This window comes from Orcinus orca, chromosome 18 (genome assembly GCF_937001465.1).
Source record: "Orcinus orca chromosome 18, mOrcOrc1.1, whole genome shotgun sequence".
NCBI lineage: Eukaryota > Metazoa > Chordata > Mammalia > Artiodactyla > Delphinidae > Orcinus > Orcinus orca.
In genome coordinates this window covers 69,599,248-69,619,891 of record NC_064576.1, presented here as the reverse complement: position 1 = coordinate 69,619,891, position 20,644 = coordinate 69,599,248, and the positions used below count along the sequence as shown (strand labels likewise).

Here is a 20,644-nt window from a genome sequence, read left to right as displayed (position 1 = left end):
TTTACTGCAGTCTTTATTAGTTTCATCTTGTGAACATTTATTTACATCTGGTAGTATCAGAGGAAGAATGATGATTTCATTTTTTTTTTCTTTTCTAGGATTGTTAGTATGATTTTTAAAATTACTGATGTTTCTTTTTCATTCCAGACCCCAAAATATAAATATTTATAACAACATGCATATAATGATATTTGAAATTAATATATACATATATACTATATACATTTATATGCTGTGTATAAATGGATTCTGACACAGGTCAGTTTTATATAAATAATTTTTTAAGTTATCATTTTCTCATTATCAGTGTATCTGCTCTACCATAATGTATATTATTGAAATTCCACAAAGATGAATGTCAAAAAATTTCTTTGACACTATTTTACCTCAGAGGAGCAACTATATATTAATGTATCTTTCCCTTTGACTTCAGATAACAATTGAATATCCTATTTCTTTCCTGTAACCTTCCTTTCTTCTTCTGCATTGCTCCCCTTCGTCTCTCTCTTTCTCCTTTCCCTTTTTCTCTTACCTTGTAATTTGGTGTTCATTCCTGTTATTCTCCAGAAAGTTCTTAAAGAGATCAACTTACCAAGTCCAAGGGAGTATTTGCTGAGGTTATTTTGTACCAGTGATGTGTATTTCTGAAGTAACTAACCCTATATACCACCTCTTAATCTTCATTTTTTTCTAGTTTAAAAAAAACTATTTTTCTATCTTTCTTGACCCTCTTTTCTTTCCTGATTCCCTTCTCCCCCATCAATATAGATATTTCTCAAAGTTCAAAGTTCAGTCTTGGTATCTCAGCTCACCCTACACATTTTTTTTTACTGATATTGTAAGCCCACAAAACATGAGCTAAAATATTTTCTGTCGTTGACTTTTCTCTGGAACTTCAACGCTACATCTCCAGTTGCCTTGTATTCCAAACTTAATGTTTCCAAAGGCTTGATTTGATCTCTCTCTGGTTTTCCCTATCTATCCTATAATGAGGGCATATATTGTATGTGTTTTGCTTACCATTGTATTCCTAGTGCCTAGAGTGCTATATCACACCAAGTAAAATCTCGGTAAATATTTCAGTAATTGACTTTCCAGGAACAAAGGCTTTGAATCTTGTAATCATCTTCTACTTCTCTCAAATAATCATTCATGGTCTTTGCATCAGTTTTCTTATTTTCCAGTTATTGCCTGCAGTCTGCACCTTATTAGTTCTTACCTGGAACTTTGTAGCAATTTCCTAACGGGTTTTAGTGTATTTGATTTCTCCTCTGTCTAGTCTGTACTTCCTGTTGGAGCCACCATCTCTTAAAATAGTTCTGGTCATTGATTCAGCAAGTATTTCCTGAGCACCTACTTTGTTCTAGGCTCTGTAAGGATGCCTAAAATGATATATACTCTCTTCGTCTTAAGGAGCTTACAGTCTAGTAGGAGAAACAGACATAGAAATAAGTTTACTAAATATGATGTGATAAATGCTAATTATGATATGTTCAGAGTTTGCCTAGCTGTAGGGAAAGGAGCCTAGCTCTGCCTGGAGAGGTCAGGGGAAGTTTAAACATAGACTTGAGAATTTAATGTACATGGAGTTTGCTTGGTAGAGAGAGGCCAGTTAAGTCTATCTTACTCTGAGGAAACAGCCTGTGAATATTCACAGATGTATTTCAAACCTCTGCTTACAATACTATTGCTTATAAAACTGAAGTAGAAACTGAGTAACCTGCTTCTCTGTTGGCTCTGTCTTTTCCTTCTTAGCTCTCTTTACTTCCTTCTACTTTTTCCTTCTGTCATGGTTTTAGACCAGTAACAAATTCTGAACTTTCTTCTCTAAGATTTATTCAAATTGTTTTCTCTGTCCTTTTGTTCTGTATATTATTAATATTTCATCCCCATCTACGTATGGAAGTGGGTTTTCTTTCAGTCTTTTTTTTCCAAGCTCATTTTTTGTTATTTCTGTTGATAACTTCAGAATTCATTGTGATTTAATTATTTAGGGGGAAAGTCTATTTCCTTTGTAGATTTTGAGATCTATCTTACCTCATTTTGCCCTCTAGTCACTGCTAAGAAGTCATGCAAGTAATAGGCACTTGATAAAGTTTTGACTATATGGATCAGTGTATTCTACGAAGGCAGCATGTCTACATTATTTAGCTGCGGTCTGTGGTCACAATGGTATATCTGTTGTTATGGAAGATGAACAACTTTTGCTCCTGTTGAGGTAAGGCAGAGAGACTTCCTTCTATTCCAGGTTCTGTGGAAAACTGGGAATCCTGTCATGTTTATACTTACCTTCCTGTGGAATGATTTGTTGCATTTGCTGAATATCTTCTTTGGTTGAAGGAACACAGACAGCTGTGGGCTTGATTCTTGCTTTTCCTAATCTGAGGTCATGAAGTTGTTCTCCTACATTATATTCTAAAAGCTTTTACATTTGCTTCAACATTTAGGTCATTAATCGACCTGGAATTCGTTTTGTATATGGTGTGAGATAATGGGTACAATGTCATTTTTTTTTCCATAGAGATATGAAAGTGTCTCAGAACTTAAAAAATTTTAAACAACTTTATTGAGGAGTAATTTACATACCATAAAATTTACTGAGATGTGCAGCCATCACCATAATCGAATTTTAGAACATTTTTATCAGTCCAGTAATATCTCTCATGCCAATTTATAATTAATCTGTCACTGGATTCTTTTTAAGCTTTCATCTTGAGCTCTCTGCAGTATCCAGTACTTTTGGCCACTTCCTTTCTTGAAACTTGGTGTGCTCCTTCCTTTCTGACAGTGCTTCCTTCTGGGTCCTCCGCCCACCTCTTTTTTTTTTGCGGTACGCGGACCTCTCACTGTTGTGGCTTTTCCCGTTGCAGAGCACAGGCTCTGGATGTGCAGGCTCAGCGGCCATGGCTCACAGGCCCAGCTGCTCCGCAGCATGTGGGATCTTCCCGGACCGGGGCACGAACCCGTGTCCCCTGCATCAGCAGGCAGACTCTCAACCACTGCGCCACCAGGGAAGCCCCAGCCTCTTTGATCATTCTCAGATTGTTTTGCAAGCTCTTTTTCCTCTTCCCATTTCAAAGATGGGTCTTCTCTCATCTCTTCCTTGGCCTATCACTCTTGTCACTTTATAAAAACATTCCTGAATGCTGTCATGTGCCCCTGGTTTTATCTATCAGCGAGGATTTCCAAATCTGTCTCTAGCTCAGACATTTCTCTGGAGATCTAATTGCCCACTGGCCATTTCTTTCTTTCTTTTCTTTTCTTTTTCTTCTTCTTCCTCCTCTCCCCGCTCCTCCTTTCTTCATTTTTTCCCCTCCCCTCTATCTTCAGCTTTATTGAAGTAAAATTGATACACAGAAAAACCTGCACATAGTTAATGTATGCAACTTGAACATACACATAATTTGGACATGCAGCCATATGCATAATATGTATACGCCTATGGTACTGTTACCACAGTCAAGGTAATAAACACAGCCATCACTTCTAAAAGTTTCCTTGTGTCCTTTGCCTTTTTTTGGGGGTGGGGAAGGGGTAAGAAGACTTAACATGAGATCTACCTTCTTAACAAATTTTTAAGTGCATAATACCGTCTTGTTAACTATAGGTGCTGTGTTGTACAGCACATCTCTAGATCTGAATCATCTTGCATAACTGTAACTTTATATCTGTTGAATAACAACTCCCCATTTCCCCCTCTTCGCATCCCCTGGCAACCACTATTCTATTTTCTGCTTGTATAAGTTTGCCTATTTTAGATACTTCATGTAAATGGAATCATGCAGTATTTGTCCTGTGTCTGACTTAATTCACTCAGCATGTCTTCCAGGTCCATCCATGTTGTTGCAAATAGTAGGATTTTCTTTGTTTTTAAAGGCTGAATAATATTCTATTGTATGTATACACCACTTTTTCTTTATTCATTCATCTGTTGAACATTTAGGTTGTTTCCATATTTTGGCTATTGTGAATAATGCTGCAGTGAACATCGGTGTGTAGTTATCTCTTAGAGATCCTGATTTCTATTCTTTTGGATATATAACCAGGATTAGGATTGGTGGATCATATAATAGTTCTATTTTTAATTTTTCAAGGAACCTCCATACTGTTTTTCCATGGTGGTTGCATCATTTTACATTCCCACCATCAATGTACAAGGGTTCCCATTTCTCCACATCCTTGCCGAAACTTTTTTATCTTTTGTTCGTGTTTTTTTTTTGGCTGTCCTAACAGGTGTGAAGTGATACCTCATTGTGGTTTTGATTTGCATTTCTCAGTGGTGAAAAATGGAAAAATTTTCCTCTTAGATCAGGAACAGGACAAGAATATCCACTCTTGGCACTTCTATTCACTATAGTACTAGCAGCCCTAGTCAGAGCAAGTAGGCAAGAAAAAGAAATAGAGACATCCCTCGGTATCCGTCAGGGATTGGTTCCAGGATCCCCCTTGGATGCCAAAATCCAAGGATGCTTAATTCCCTTGTATAAAATGGTGTAGTATTTGCATATAACCAGATTTTCCCATATGTTTTAAATCATCCCTAGATTACTTATAATACCTAATACAGCATAAATTCAACATAAATAGTTGCCTGTATGTGGCAAATTCAAATTTTGCCATTTGGAACTTTCTGGAATGTTTTTGGGAATATTTTAAATCTGCGGTTGGTTGACTGTGAGGATGTGGAACTCGTGTATGAAGGGCTAACTGTAAAGGGCATGCATGTTGGAAAGGAGGAAGTAAAATTTAATCTGTTTGCAGATGACATGATCTTATATGTAGAAAATTCTAAAGACCCTATTACAACTCTTAGAACTAATAAACAAATTCAGTAAAGTTGCAGAATACAAAATGAACAAATCAGTTACATTTCTATGTACTAACAATGAATTATATGAAAAAAAATTTTACAAAGCAATCCCTTCATAATAGCATCAAAAAGAACAAATTACTTAGAAATTAACGAGGTAAAAGACTTACATACTGGAAACTACAGTACATTGGGGAAAGAAATAAAAGAAGACAGATAAATAGACATCCAGTGTTTATGGATTGGAAGACTTAATATTGTTAAAATATTAAGCAATATTTAGAACTTCTAATTTTGTTTTCTCCTTTTCTCACTGATGTGCCATGCCACTGTATTCATATATTACATTCACGTTGTGTGGGTCTATTTCTGGGCTAATATTTCCCATTGATCTTTTTCTGCTCCAATACCACACCATCTAAATTACTTTAGCTTTCTAAAGGGATTTGATATCTGGTAGAAAAGTCCATTCACTGTGTTTTTCTTAAGTATTCAGTGTCTTGCTATTCTTGGCCTTTTGAATGTACATGTCATGTAAATTTACGAGTTTAAAAAATTAAACTTGTCATCTTTCTTTAACTATCAAAACCTGGGCTTGATTGGGACTGTAGTGACTCCATAATCAGTGTGGGAAGATTTGCTATCTTTATAATATTTGAGACTTCTGTGAACAAGATATCTCTTTATTTATTTAAATTTTCTTTAACTTCTACTAATAAAGCTTTATGATTTTTCTCTGTAAAACACATCTTTCATGAGATTAATTCCTGGGTAGTTTATGCATTTCAATGTGAATTGTATTTTTAAAGTTTTTGGTTGCTATTATATAAATATAATTGATTGTTTTGCATTTAAAACCTTTTTATTTTGAAATAATTATGGACATAAAGTTGCAAAAATACTACCTAGAGTCTTGTGAACCCTTCATCCATCTTCTGCCAGTGGTGACATCTTATGTAACTTGTAGCACAATATCAAATTAGGAAATTAACATTAGCATGGTGTTGTTGATTAGATTACAGACCTTAGTTTTCTCACTTTTTTCCATGCTTGCTCGCTCTTGCTCTCGCTATTTCTCTCTCCCTGTATGTGTATGTGTACTTCTGTGTAGTTTGATCCCATGTATAGATTCATTTCACCACCACTACAGTCAACATACAGAACTGTAAAGGAATTCTCTTGTGCTACTTGTCACGCTCATCCATGCTCCCTGGCAACCACTAATCTGTCCTCAATGTCCATAGTTTTGTCGTTTTTGAGGATGTTAAATAAATGGGAGCATAACAGTATATAACCTTTTGAGATTGGCTCTTTCAGTAATAAGTTATTGCATTTATCAGTAAAACAGTTTTTTTTAATTGCCAAGTAGTATTTCATTATGCAGATCTATCAGAGTTTGTTTAACCATTCATCCATTGATGGGCATTTTGATTACTTCTAGTTTTAGGGTATATGAGCAAAGCTGCTATAAACATTCTTGTACAGATTTGTTTGAATAGAAGCTTTCATTTCTCTGGTATAAATGCCCAAGAGTGCATTTTCTGGTTTGTATGGTAAATACATGTTTAGTTTTATGAAAAACTACCAGACTGTTTTTAAGTATGGCTGTACTATTTTACATTTCTACCAGCAATGTGTGATAGATTCATTTTGTTTGCTTTCTTGCCTATGTTTGATATTATCACTAGTTTTTATTTTAGCCATTCTAATAGTATATAGTGATATTTCATTGTGGTTTTAATTTGCATTTCCCTAATGATTAATGATGTTGAATATCTTTTCATGTGCTTATTTGCTATCTGTATATCCTGTTCAGATGTCTGTTCATGTCTTTTGCCCATCCTGTAATTGGGTTGTTTGGTTTTTTATAGTATCCTTTTGAGAGTTCTAGATATAAGTCCTTTGTCATATATGTATTTCCAATATTTTTCCCATTCTGTAGCTTATCTTTTCATTCTCAACAGTTTTTCACAGAGTAAAAGATTTTAATTTTTGAAGTCCAATATATCAATTTTTAATTTTATGGATTTTGCTTTTGGTGTCATTTCTAAAAACTCTTTGTCTGGCTTCAGTACTGAAGATTTTCTTCTCTGTTTTTTTCTAAAAGTTTTTTGTTTGCTTTACAGTTTATATTTAAGTTCATGATCTATATAAAATTTTTGTATAAAAGTATGAGGGGGCTTCCCTGGTGGCGCAGTGGTTCAGAGTCCGCCTGCTGATGCAGGGGACGCGGGTTCGTGCCCCGGTCCGGGAAGATCCCACGTGCCGTGGAGCGGCTGGGCCCGTGAGCCATGGTCACTGAGCCTGCGCGTCCGGAGCCTGTGCTCCGCAACGGGAGAGGCCACAACAGTGAGAGGCCCACACACCGCCAAAAAAAAAAAAAAAAAAAAAGTATTTAGGTCTTTTTTTATTTTGTTTTTTTAGTCTTTACATTCAGTTGCTCCAGCATTATATGTGGAAAAGTCTGTTATTGCTCCATTCAGTTGTTTTTGTATCTTTGTAAAAAAAAAATCAGTTGGACGTGCTTGTGTGGATCTCTTTCTGGGTTGTCTGTTCTGTTCCATTGATCTGTGTGTCTGTTCTTCTGCCAAATTCACATTGTCTTGTTTACTCTGGCTATATAAGAAATTTTAAAGTTTAGTGGAATGAGTTCCTCTCACTTCATTCTAAAATTAGCTCACCTCTTCTGGTTCCTTTGTCTTTCTAGGTAACCTTTAGAATAAGCTTGTCTCTATGAAAAATCTTGCGGGGATGTTGTTAGAATCCGTAAATCCATAGGTCAGTTTGGGGAAGAATCTTGAGTCTTTCGGTCCATGAACATAGTATATCTCTCCATTCATTTAGATCTTCTGTGGTTTTTTTTCATCAGTGATTTGTAATTTTCAGCATACCAGTCCTGTATATGTTCTTTTTTTTTTCTGTATATGTTTTGTTAGGTTTGCACTAAAACGTTCTATTAATATTAGGGAGGGTAGTGATTGAAAGTAGTATTGTGCTTTTAACTTTGGTTTCTGTTTCTTGGGAGTATATAGAAATAAAATTGATTTTTATGTTGATCTTTATATCCTGTAATCTTTTTTTAAAAAATTTATTTATTTTTGACTGTGTTGGGTCTTCGTTGCTGTGCGTGGGCTTTCTCTAGTTGCAGAGATCGGGGGCTACTCTTCGTTGCGATGCGTGGGCTTCTCATTGCGGTGGCTTCTCTTGTTGCGGAGCACAGGCTCTAGGTGCGCGGGCTTCAGTAGTTGTGGCGCATGGGCTCAGTAGTTGTGGCTTGCAGGCTCTAGAGTGCAGGCTCAGTAGTTGTGGCGCACAGGCTTAGTTACTCTGCAGCATGTGGGATCTTCCCAGACCAGGGCTTGAACCCGTGTCCCCTGCATTGACAGGTGGATTCTTAACCACTGTGCCACCAAGGAAGTCCAATATATCCTGTAATCTTGATGAACTAGTTTTTGTTTTTTTAAGATTCCCCAGGAATCGTCTGTATAGACAGTCATGTCATTTGGAAGTAAGGACGATTTTAGTTCTCCCTTTCCAATCTGTATGCCTTTATTTTCTTTTCCTTGCCATATTGTGCTGGCTAGGGCTTTCAGTATTATGTTGAATAAGAGTGGTGAGAGCAGACATCCTTGTCTTGTTTCTGATTTTGAGAGGAATTATTCAGTCTTTTGCCGTGAAGTATTTTGTTAGCTATAGGTCATTGATGTTTGCATGTTGATTTTTCTACTCTACAACCTTGTTAAACTCAATTTTATTAATTCTGATGTTTTATCTATAAATCTTTGGAGTTTCTGTATACATAATCACGTAATCTGCAGGTAATGACTGTTTTGTTCCTTACTTTGTATCTTTATACTGGATGCCTTTTTCTTCCTGTGTTGACTAGCATCTCTATTACAGTGTGAAATAGAAGTCATGATAGCAGGTATGTTTTTACAGGTCCTAAAAACAAGTAGAACACTTTCAAAAGGTCATCAATAAATGTGATTTATGCTGTAGGGTGTTTATAGCACCCTACCTTTCTCAGATAAAGGAAACTTTCATATAAATTTTAGTTTGTTGAGCTTTTTCTTCTATTTTGTTCTATAGTCAAGAATTGATGTTGAATTTTTATCATTGTCTCTTCATTTTTGACCTTATCACACGGTTTTTCTTTTTTAATCTGTAAATATGATGAATTCAACCTTGCATTCCTTGGATTAAACTCAGTCTTTTATATGTAGCTACATTTGGTTTCTCAATATTTTATTTAAAAATACTGTATCTGTAAACACAGAAAAGATTGGTCTGTGATTTTTTTTCCTTTCTCTTATTTTTTTCATTGGGTTTTAGTACCATGGTTATGCTAGTTAGTTACATAAAATTAGTTGGGAAGGATTCCCTTGTTTTCTCGTCCTTGGAAATATTTATATGACATTGGAATTGTTTCTTCCTCAGTTATTTGGTAGAACTCATTAGTAAAGTCATGTAGCCTTGGGTGTTTGTCCTTGTGGAAAGGTTTATTGATTATTGATTTTCTTTCTTAGTGGCATTTTTTCTTCTTGAGTAAATTTTGGTAAGGTATAGATTTTCTCCAGTTTGTCTAAATTTTTAAATGTTTTTATGTCAAAAATTGTAAGATTGGCCTGTGATTTTTTACTTTGTTGATCTTACGCTTATTTTTTTTTCTTTACTCCTGATTCATTGATTCTTAGAAAGCACTTTACATTTTTAAATGTTTGGAGATTTTCTTTTTTTTTGTTGAAGTATAGCATAATTCAGAAAAGTATAAAAATTATAAATGGCTAGCTCTGTGACTTTATACAAAGTGAAAACAATAGTGTGACCAGCATCCAGATATATAAGTAGAACATTACCTGTACCCAAGAAATATTCTCTTACTCCTCTTTCAAGTTACATCTCCCACCAAAGGAATTCACTATGCTAACTTTTAACATCATCGGCTAGGTTACCTTATTTTTGAATTCTGGAAATGTAGTCATATTTTATGTATAGTGTTTTATATCTGGCTTCTTTCACCTAACTTTCTTTGTAATGTTAATCCATATTGTGTGAAGCAGTAGCTTATTCACCCTCATAACTGTGTTGTATTTCATTGTATGACTATACTACAATGTATCTTCATTCCACTGTTGATAGGTATTTTTGTTTTCTGTTTTGACTAATATGAATGGTATTGCTATGAACATCTTTATGTCTTGTAGTGGACGCAGGTATGTGTTTCCGTTGAGTAAATACCAAGGAGTGTATCTTGGGGCCTACTTATTTATGCTTGTTAATTTATGTTTAGCTTAAGTGCTTTATTTTGTTTAGTGTTTGCATCCTTTTTTTCCATCCTTTTACTTTCAGTATCTCATATCATTATTTAAAAATTTTTTTGTAATCTCTCTATATTGAAGTTTAAAAATCTTGATCTTTTAATGTGATCATGTACACCATATATACCATATTATAATATACTGATATATGTTAAATATTGTTCTAAGTACTATATATAGTAATTTATTATACATTTCAAGTTTTGTCTGGCTCATTTGTCCTTATTTCACTGTATTCCTAAAACTTATATTCCTTGGATATAAACTTCAGCTTTGCAATTATATTCTTTAACCACATTGTGGGTGACATTTTGCTGTCTTCTGGTTTATATTGTTGCTAGTGAGAAGTCACTATTAGTTTAAATACTGTTCGTTTGAAGGTAATATGTCTTCTATAAGGTTTTGTGTGTTTTTTTGGAATTATTATTTTGAACTTAATTCTGTTTGGCTTCTTGAATTTGTGAATTGGTATTTATGATATTCACCTCATAGAGAGGCCTCTGCCTTATTCCTCTTCTTCTGGTACTCCCATGAATCATAAGTTAAGCTATTTTACTTTTTCTTTTGTGTATTGCAGTTTTTTGTTTCTCTGTTCTGTATTTTTGGATAATTTCTTCGGACATCTTTTGTAGCTCATTAAGTCTCATAGCTTTTCTTAATCTGCTAATAAACTCATCCATTAAGTTTTTACTTTCAATTTTTGTATTTTTTCATTTTTAGTAGGTCTTTTTTGTTCATATCTTTTAATTTACTGTATAATTTTTTTATTCCTTGTAGATTTTTAAACTTATCTTTTATTTCTTTAAAATTATAAATGCATTTGTCCCTTGAACTAATGGAGGTTAGGAGTGCTGATCCCCCCCCCAACCGCAGTTCAAAATCCACGTGTAACTTTATACTTGACCCTTTGTATTCACTGTTACAAACATCCACGGATTCAACCAACCATAGGCTGTGTAGTATTGTAGTATTTATTGAAAAAGTTCTGTGTATAAGTGGACCCATGCAGTTCAAACCGATGTTGTTCAAGGGCTACTATACAGTTGTATAGTAGTTTTATATTCCATTTGATGGTTGTAATATTTGAAGTTTTGGGGGGTCTGGTATTTCTGCTGGTTCTTGCTCATTGTGCCTTGCTTGCTTAGATGCTTGGTTATTTTTGACTTGATAATGCTTATTGTCCTAGAAACATCATATGGGGATTATTTGAAGTGTAGCATGAAGGTGCCCTCCTCTAGGAGGGCTTGAATGTACTTATATTATGGGGGTGTTACCAGTTGAGGGTCACTGAGTTCTTGTATTGAGGTTCTCTGGACTACGTAGGCAGTGTGAACCTCAGCAAATGTGTAGGCTTATGGCCAAAACTAATTAGCTGTTCCTCCCTTGTATCTGCTATTACTTTGCTCTGCTTAATACCAAGGCAGCCTTCTCTGCTGTCCCTGTGGGTGGTAATGGCAGCATGGGCACATGTTGACTTGGTTTAATTCTTTCCTTTGCAGGTATTATCTTTTTTGGGTTGGGGTAGTATTCTACATTAATGTCAGGAGGGTCTCTGATGTTCTTCCTTGACAGGACTCTGTCCTTCTTTTTCCATAAGATCAGCAAAACTGAACTCTGGATTTGACAGGGTTGGCAGGTGCCTTCAGGGTGTAAGTGGATATAAAGTTCCATTTAGTTCTCTGGGTTCCTGAATTCCCTTAGATTTTGGCCCAAGTAATTTGTGGTGCTATTAAAAAAAATGCTGTGTGTATTTTATATATATGTAAATAAGTAAGTAAATAAAATCACTTAGAGTTTTTTTGTTGGAGGGTCAGTGCAAATAACCTAGCTTGCCACTAATGGAAAGTAAAAATAAAATTTTAAAAATTGGGGAAATATTCAGTAAAATGATTTTCATTAATTAGATAAGTGAATTACTATAAATTAGGAAGTAGTTATAATTTTTTGTAGGGAGAGATTCCTTTTCATGTTTATTATGAATGTTGTTGATACTTATTTTTTGGTTTGCATCTAATAGTTTTCTCGTTTTAGGGGTAAAGATATTTCCATCATGGCTCATTCAAAGACAAGGACCAATGATGGAAAAATTACCTATCCTCCTGGTGTCAAGGAAATCTCAGATAAAATATCTAAAGAGGAAATGGTGAGACGGTTAAAGGTGAGTAAAATTGGGTTATGTCCTTTGCACATCTGTTTAGGATAAGCAGAGCTGGTGGAGGACACCTGTGGAAATCACATAGGGCTGTATCTTGTTAGGGCAACTTCAAGCAAATCAAAGCAGAAAATGTCTCATGGCCAAAACTAATTAGCTGTAATTAGGAGCTAAGAGAGTGGAGTAGATAAAGAACTGTAGGGTTTCCTTAGCTATTGTTAATGGGAGTGCAATTAGAAAGGTGAAGCTTACATTTTCTAGGGCTGTCTATACTTGGGTATAAAGAACAAACCCACAATACACTTATACTCATTATTATCTTTAGAAAGTTGTCTCCTCCTATATCTCATTTATTTCATAAAAGCAACCATTTTAATTTGAGAAAAGAAATTTTAATTCTACTGAATACTAAGGCTGTATTTTACTTTCTTGTATTTTGAAAGTAGGTTAAAGAGCTTTACTTTTAGCTCTCTGCTTCTGATGTACAGCAGTGAGTCAAGACTGATGGTGAACTTCCATTCGTGAGGCAGTCACTGTATGGTTAAACTCTCTTCACATTTGTTTGAATAATATTTCATCTTTGTCTTCGAGGCAGTGATAGTCTCCGTGATTAAAATGGTTAAGAGAGCAGAGTGGCCAAGAAGATTGTTAAACTGATTAGTTCAGATGGTCTTTATTTTTGAGCATTTTTTTCAGTTCAATGTTGTATCTACCTAGACATGTTGCTTGTTATATCATTATCAATATTTACCAGTATTTCAAGTGTAAAAGACTTACCTTAATTAATCATTGAAGACCCAGGAGCCTTGAAGTACTACTTTATTGTTGCATGGTTTATTTATTAGAGGAAAAAGACCCTAGTACTATTGTAAGTTTCACATAAAGTCTTAGTATTATATCCTGTGCATAAAGTATTAGAATGTCAGATATAAGGTGTTTGTTATTCAAAGCAAAAGACATCTTTGAGCAGATTAAATTTACCAATATGTGGATATTATATCTAGTTGGGAACTGTGTATATTTTATTAAAAATGGTTAAGCTACAGGGCTTCCCTGGTGGCGCAGTGGTTGAGAGTCCGCCTGCCGATGCGGGGGACACGGGTTCGTGCCCCGGTCCGGGAAGGTCCCACATGCCGCAGAGCTGCTGGGCCCGTGAGCCATGGCCGCTGAGCCTGTGCGTCCGGAGCCTGTGCTCCGCAATGGGAGAGGCCACAACTGTGAGAGGCCGGTGTATGGCAAAAAAAAAAAAAATGGTTAAGCTACAAACCCTAGATATGAAATTTTTCATTTCTATGTATTTAGATTTTCTTGACCTATTAAGTTTTTAGAGAAAGAATACATTTATTTCCTCAGATTTGTTTATATTTCAGCAATGATATCATCCTTATTGTTTGCTAAGAAATGAACATTGAACACAGAGACTATACTTACAAGCATTTAGCATTTAGTGTCTTTTATGGATGTTATTTTCTCAGACATCTTTTTTAATTTAGAGGACTCATATATGAGTTATTCGTGAGTTTTATAACACCATTTGAGTTGGTCACAGTATTGAGGAGTTCCCATTATCTAGCCCTTGAATAAACTTTATTGATAGTTTTGGTGGAATGATTTCCACAGTGCTCACATTTAGTGCTTGTAGTAAGCTTTCATTATTTTGTAGACATTTCTGCTCAGCAATAATCTGGTTACTTTTCTTCTCTTTCTTTTTTCCTGATTTACACTGCCCACTGTTTATAGCAACCGTCTTGGAGAAATATAGGAAGGATTTAATGTGGGATGATGGTAATTTTTGATATGTACAAGTACAGGTATAAGTTTTATAAGTTATAAAAACTTGCTAATATGTAAAGTGTCATTGTTTATGTAATTTCTAGAATTTCTTATAACATTTTATTCAAAATATACTGAATCTCTCACTCTTGTGAAGCGATTCCAGGGAAAGAAAGAGTTCCTTGCATATAGCTTTTTTTTTTTTGTCTTTTTTCATAATACATCAAAGCCATCAAAGCATATATCTTAAAAGTAATAAAATTAAAAAGTTAGGAGAGTAGCCCTGGACATTGTACCCTTAAACTAATTGTAGTGTCAGACTGGAAAGATTAGTCTACTGATGGTTCTGGCCTCTGGTGTAGTAGAACTGAGGGTCTGCTCTGTGAGGAACGCTGTTACCCACAGCTGCTCTGAGAATTCAGTAATACATTGGACAATTCATTACTCAGAAGTCTAACTCTACAGCAGAGTGGAAATCCATGCAGTTATGTCTCAAAGACCAAGTCCAGCCCTACTTGTTGATTAGTATTTGTAGCGCCACCTAGTGGATGCCAGGTTGTCACCTTTGCATTAAAGTTGTGTTTAAATGTCCCTGACGAGTTCAGCAATTTTGTCAAGTCTTACGTGAAGTAGGAATAGTACAGACTGAGGCTTCCTTGTGACTGCTGATACTAAAATTAGAGAAAGCTCTTCACAGAATTCAAACTATATGATTTTTCACCATTGTAGTTTCCATCCCACTTCTTTTATGTAAATGTTTGCTTTCTTCTGCTCACTCCATACATGCCATTGAGTCCTACTAATGAATTGTCCATCTCATATTGTCTTTAACTGTGGTACAAGAAATATTTAATTGGATGCTACAGTAGTTACTTCATGGTAGCTTTTTAATGTTTAGGGATTCATCTTTGTCATCCTTTCTTGAATCTGTTTATATATTCTTTTTTAGCTCAGTGTTGTAAAAGTGAGACTAGAAGTACTATGTTAAGCTACTTTTAAACTTTTAAAATCTGGTTAGCAGGTGTGATGGGTAAATGAAAAGTATTTTATTTAGTCTTTTTTTTTGTGGTACGCGGGCCTCTCACTGCTGTGGCCTCTCCCGTTGCGGAGCCCAGGCTCCGGACGCGCAGGCTCAGCGGCCATGGCTCACGGGCCGCTCCGTGGCATGTGGGATCCTCCCGGACCGGGGCACGAACCCGTGTCCCCTGCATCGGCAGGCGGACTCTCAACCACTGCGCCACCAGGGAAGCCCTATTTAGTCTTTTAAAGAAAAGTTGTATTTGCCCTATAGTTCAGAAAGGTCTTGTTCTCTCAGATAGATACTTTTAGGGGAAACATGAAAGTGTATTTATTGGAAGTTAACCTTTGTAATTAATATGGCTTTTATTTCAAATAAATATATTTTTACATGGAGGATTTCATTATTTGATTATTTTGTTTTTATATAGATGGTTGTGAAAACTTTCATGGATATGGACCAGGACTCTGAAGAAGAAAAGGAGCTCTATTTAAACCTAGCTTTACATCTTGCTTCAGATTTTTTCCTCAAGCATCCTGATAAAGATGTTCGATTACTGGTAGCCTGCTGCCTTGCTGATATTTTTAGGATTTATGCTCCTGAAGCTCCTTACACATCCCCTGATAAATTAAAGGCAAGTACTGATTAAAAGAACTGCCAAGATTGACTGATACTTTATCTTTCTGTCTAAAATGGGAATTAAAGTATTTCGATTATTTCTTTAGATTCTTTGACATTAGCTGCAGCAGTCTTTTGTTAAACTATTGTACTTCTGTTTTCTGTAGAATTTCCTACCCCCCATTAGTATTTAATTTTGTAAAACAATTTCTGATCTTCAGAATAAGAAGTTGATTAGTAAAGTGTTTTCTATACTTTTTTTTTTTGGGCCATGCCACACAGCTTATGGCATCTGAGTTCCCTGATCAGGGACTGAACCTGGGCCACAGTAGTGAAAGTGCCGAGTCTTAACCACTGGCCCGCTAGGGAATTCCCTATACTTTTTATATTATGTCATCATTAGTGATATTTCAGTATCAGTTGGGGACACTTGCTTTTCCTTTTTAAAAATTCATATTGAAGACCATGTTCATTATTTAAAACACAGTATCTAGTGTAAGTCTGAATTTATAATATATGAATCCTAATTCACTTAATGTAAGGTGTGATGTGAATTGTTTTGAAGAAAATACAATGAACAAAATTTTAATGAAAGGTAGAAAGCACACTTAGTACTTGGTTATGGTAGTTGTAAGTAAAGGCATGTGAATGAAATAATTTTTAAAAGATGAGAAAAGAAGGAGAATAGCATGATTAATCCAGTGGGTAGAAAGCATGAAAATAAGTAGAGCTGTGCAAAAATTTATTGAGTGAGGCAAGTTATGAGAAAATTAGAAAAGCCAACAATAATAAAAGATAATTGTGGAAACTGTTGGTTAGGAAATGAGTCCCTAGGAAGATTACCCAGTATGGAACAAAAAGACAATTTAGGTTTATTTCATTTAACAAATATTGATGTTAGTTATTATATGTCAGGAACTGGGTTTACCTTGGTGAAAAACAACCCAGACTCGGTTCTTGAACTCAGGGAGTTGCTTCTTAAAAACTGGAGTGAGGAACCTGCTCATTTGATCAAGTCAGCCAAGACTCCAGTAAGGAATGCCCAAACTGCCGTGGACACGCTTGTTTCATATATCTTAGGATGGGGGAGGTAGGGGACAATATTTGTCATCTACAAGTAAAATTGAATTGTAAGATTTGAGAATGGTGAGAGACTTAAAGTAGATAATATGAGCTGGCCTGTGGAGTTGTGTACCCAGATGTGTATCCTGATTTCTAATTGTGAACCTTTAATTTGAGGTACTTAATTGGTTTAAGGAGTAATTGTATTTGGTTGACTGTGGGCTGTGGCTCGTCCTCACTAGATGTTTTGTTGGCATTCTCATGAAGAGGGAAGTCTAACTTAAGAGTGCTGCTACATGATTTCTTCTGCCTCTCTTGTGGATTTCTCAGTTTGCGTTATCAGTGATCTGTCTCAAGGCTTTGGGGTAATGAAAGTCCTCCCAAAAGAATAGCTACAAATCTTTTCTATTAATAATAGGACAGTTTTTGAGAAGAATATTGAAGAGGTATGATTAAATTAGAGTTTTTAGAATCTAGCTTAAAATTTTTAAGTATTTTATTTTTTCTGGTCAGTTTTTTTTTAATTTAATTTATTTATTTATATACAGCAGATTCTCATTAGTTACCCATTTTATACATATCAGTGTATATATGTCAATCTCAATCTTCCAATTCATCCCACCACCCCTCTTCCCCCCACCTGCTTTCCCCCTCTGGTCAATTTTTTTGGCTCTTATTTTAAATGCCACTTTTTTCTTTTATTGGGGTAGTATTAAAAATTATTTGAGGGTGTTTCTGAATACTTATAGAATAGTTTTCACTCTGTTTTGGTTAGTATCAAGTTTGTATTTTTGTCTACAGTAGTAATAATAGAAAATTGTGACACTTTGATCCTTACCTTTCCACTGTCAGTTTGTTATTGTCATCAGAAAACCCTTTTTATATACCCAGCTTCATGTTTAGGTCAGTGCTTGTTAGAGAGATGATCAATGAATATTGTCTTTCCATCTCCAGGTAGATTCAGTACAGCAGTTGTTCTCTCTTAGTCGAACCAGAAAGGGTTCGTTCATGGAGGACATATTTTATGCAGTACTACTAACAAAGTAACTGTACCTTTTTTTAAAGTAACCATTTTTGAAGGATGTACTTGTGATAGTATTTTTCTTGAAAAGCTACTCAGTAATCTGCATATCCTATTTCTTCCCTTTTAAGAAATGCTTGTTTATCGTTTTACTTATGAGGGAAACATCTTTTTCTTTTTGATTGATTAACATGCTTCCTTTGTAGAATTAGCTTTAATAATTTTAACCTTTTCCAAATTTTTCAAAAACTATCGTCATAAAAATTTGACTCAAAGTGATATTGAACTTATTTTTACCCAGGTATAAAGGGGTGTGCAGTAAAAAACCGAAAGCAAGAGATGGGGATAGATTGATAAATGGTAGGGGAGAACAAGTAGTTATAATGACAAGGTAGGAAGCTTGACGAGTTAACTTCTGTGGGTCTTTTTAAAACTTCTAAGCTTCTGCAATCTATTGTCTTCTCACTTGGTGATTTTATTTTGGAATTTCAAGTTTCCTAAACCATGTTCTTGCTATATAATTACCATATATAGTGCTATTCCAGCAAACCTGATCAGTTCAGCTCTCAGTCATCGCAACCTGTTTGTTTTAATGACAGCATAAATTTTAGTTTACTCCATTTTCAGGTCTGTTTTTTTTAACCTACAGTAAGGTGTTTTTCTTTCTCTACTTTAAGATCATAGTAAATGATTTACCGTTTTCCTTTAAAGGGCAGTAAGATATTTGGTGTTTTCATGATGATGCACATTTAAAAAATTCCAGCCAAGTAGAATTTTTTTAAACTGGTTCTTTACAATTTATCATGATAGATACACATGAGTGCTGAATTATCTTTAGGAATTTAGTGGATATTTTCATAATCTAAACAAAACTTTGTCTTTTTTTTTTAAAGGATATATTTATGTTTATAACAAGGCAGTTGAAGGGGCTAGAGGATACAAAGAGCCCACAATTCAATAGGTATTTTTATTTACTTGAGGTAAGCAATATATTCTATCTTGAGATGACATTTTAAACTGGGTTTTGTGCTTGTATATTTTTACTAATTAAAATTTTACCCTTTTCCTTTTTTATGTCTTATTTTTAGAACATTGCTTGGGTCAAGTCATATAACATATGCTTTGAGTTGGAAGACAGCAATGAAATTTTTACCCAATTATACAGAACATTATTTTCAGTTATAAAGTAAGTTTACTTTACAAAGAATATAATCTTTTTTTAAATGTAAAGAATTTTTAACTTACAGGTGAATCTGCATAAACTGTTAACTATGATGAATATTGGAAGGCTAAGAGTTATAACTTAAGAACTCATTAACATAATTTTTATAGATGTTTGGACAGTGAATACAGCTTAATTCTGTACTGTAGAGAATAATATAAGAGTGGCATAAGGTAATCTATAGCCAATATAAAATTTATTTTGGCTTATGTTATTTTCTTTTATTTAAATCACATATTACTGACTCCTTAATTCATGTGAATAGTTGAGTTCTTTGTGTATTCCTTAAATTTATCTACTAGAATTAACTTCCGCAAAGTAGTTTGATTTTCTGAATTTAAGGCAAAACTAAAGTTGCATTTGATTTAATTACTTTTGATTGTGAGACTGGTAAAAATTAGGAAAAAGTAATCCTGGAAATGTAATTTAAAAAATATTTTGGATGCTATTGTAAGATTTGGAAGAGAGGGAAGCTTTAAATGAATAGGTAGAATTTGATTTAATACCTGAGTATCAGTTTAAAATGAAGTGTAATGTTCTATGTTATGATTAAATCTTATAAATTTCAGATATATTTTAAATGAAATATCAATTTTGAATTTCAGCAATGGCCACAATCAGAAAGTTCATATGCATATGGTGGATCTCATGAGTTCTATTATTTGTGAAGGTGATACAGTATCTCAGGAGCTTTTGGATACAGTTTTGGTAAATCTGGTACCTGCCCATAAGGTAAGTAGCAATATATATTGAAATGTATCAAAAGCTTGTTAATATTAGGGTCCAGAATTTGCTTACGTTTAAAATGCAATTTATCCTGCTTTATAGTTTTGGAGACTTTTATTTTATTTTATTATTACTATTTTTTTTTCCGGTACGCGGGCCTCTCACCGTTGTGGCCTCTCCCGTTGCGGAGCACAGGCTCCGGATGTGCAAGCTCAGCGGCCATGGCTCACGGGCCCAGCCGCTCCGCAGCACGTGGGATCCTCCCGGACCGGGGCACGAACCCGTGTCCCCTGCATCGGCAGGCGGACTCTCAACCACTGCGCCACCAGGGAAGCCCTGGAGACTTTTATTGATTAATATTAATGTACATCACTTGTGTTTAATAAAACATGATACACTTATTAGTCACTAATTAAATGAAGAAATAACAGAGTTAGTACATGTGATAAAGTATCTGTAATCACTCAGTTTTGTATAGGATTATGTTTCAAGGAACACAAATAAGGCCTTAGGTAAAAGACAGTGATGGTGTAGATGGCAGGGAGGGGTGAAATTAAAAGGGAAGTCTTGGGCTTCCCTGGTGGCGCAGTGGTTGAGAGTCCGCCTGCCGATGCAGGGGACACGGGTTTGTGCCCTGGTCCGGGAAGATCCCACATGCCGTGGAGCGGCTGGGCCCGTGAGCCATGGCCGCTGAGCCTGCACGTCCGGAGCCTGTGCTTCTCAACGGGAGAGGCCACAACAGTGAGAGGCCTGCATACTGCAAAAAAAACACACAAAGAAAGGGGAAGTCTTTACTAACTTGGAGAAAAGGATATGTTGATGACACAAGTATTTCTTGCCTGGGTGATATTGATCAAGTTGTGTGGGTGTTGTGTGTGTTTTTGTATGTTTCGTTCTTTGAAAATGACTAACACTCTAGTAAGC

At 35.2% G+C, this 20,644-nt stretch overlaps 1 protein-coding gene across 7 annotated transcripts in view; it reads left to right on the top strand.

Moving 5' to 3' along the window:
* The window catches only part of PDS5B (PDS5 cohesin associated factor B), a 197,241-nt gene that overhangs the window by 62,892 nt on the left and 113,705 nt on the right, over positions 1-20,644 (top strand). For all 7 annotated transcript variants that reach the window (XR_007473087.1, XM_004282205.3, XM_004282206.4 and 4 more), the window contains exons 2-6: positions 12,160-12,286; positions 15,502-15,705; positions 18,666-18,752; positions 18,861-18,958; positions 19,600-19,726. Coding sequence is in view for 6 of the 7 variants with exons in the window: in XM_004282205.3 (XP_004282253.1) it covers positions 12,179-12,286; positions 15,502-15,705; positions 18,666-18,752; positions 18,861-18,958; positions 19,600-19,726 (624 nt within the window). In the remaining variant the exon portion in view is untranslated. The remainder of the gene's footprint in view (positions 1-12,159; positions 12,287-15,501; positions 15,706-18,665; positions 18,753-18,860; positions 18,959-19,599; positions 19,727-20,644) is intronic.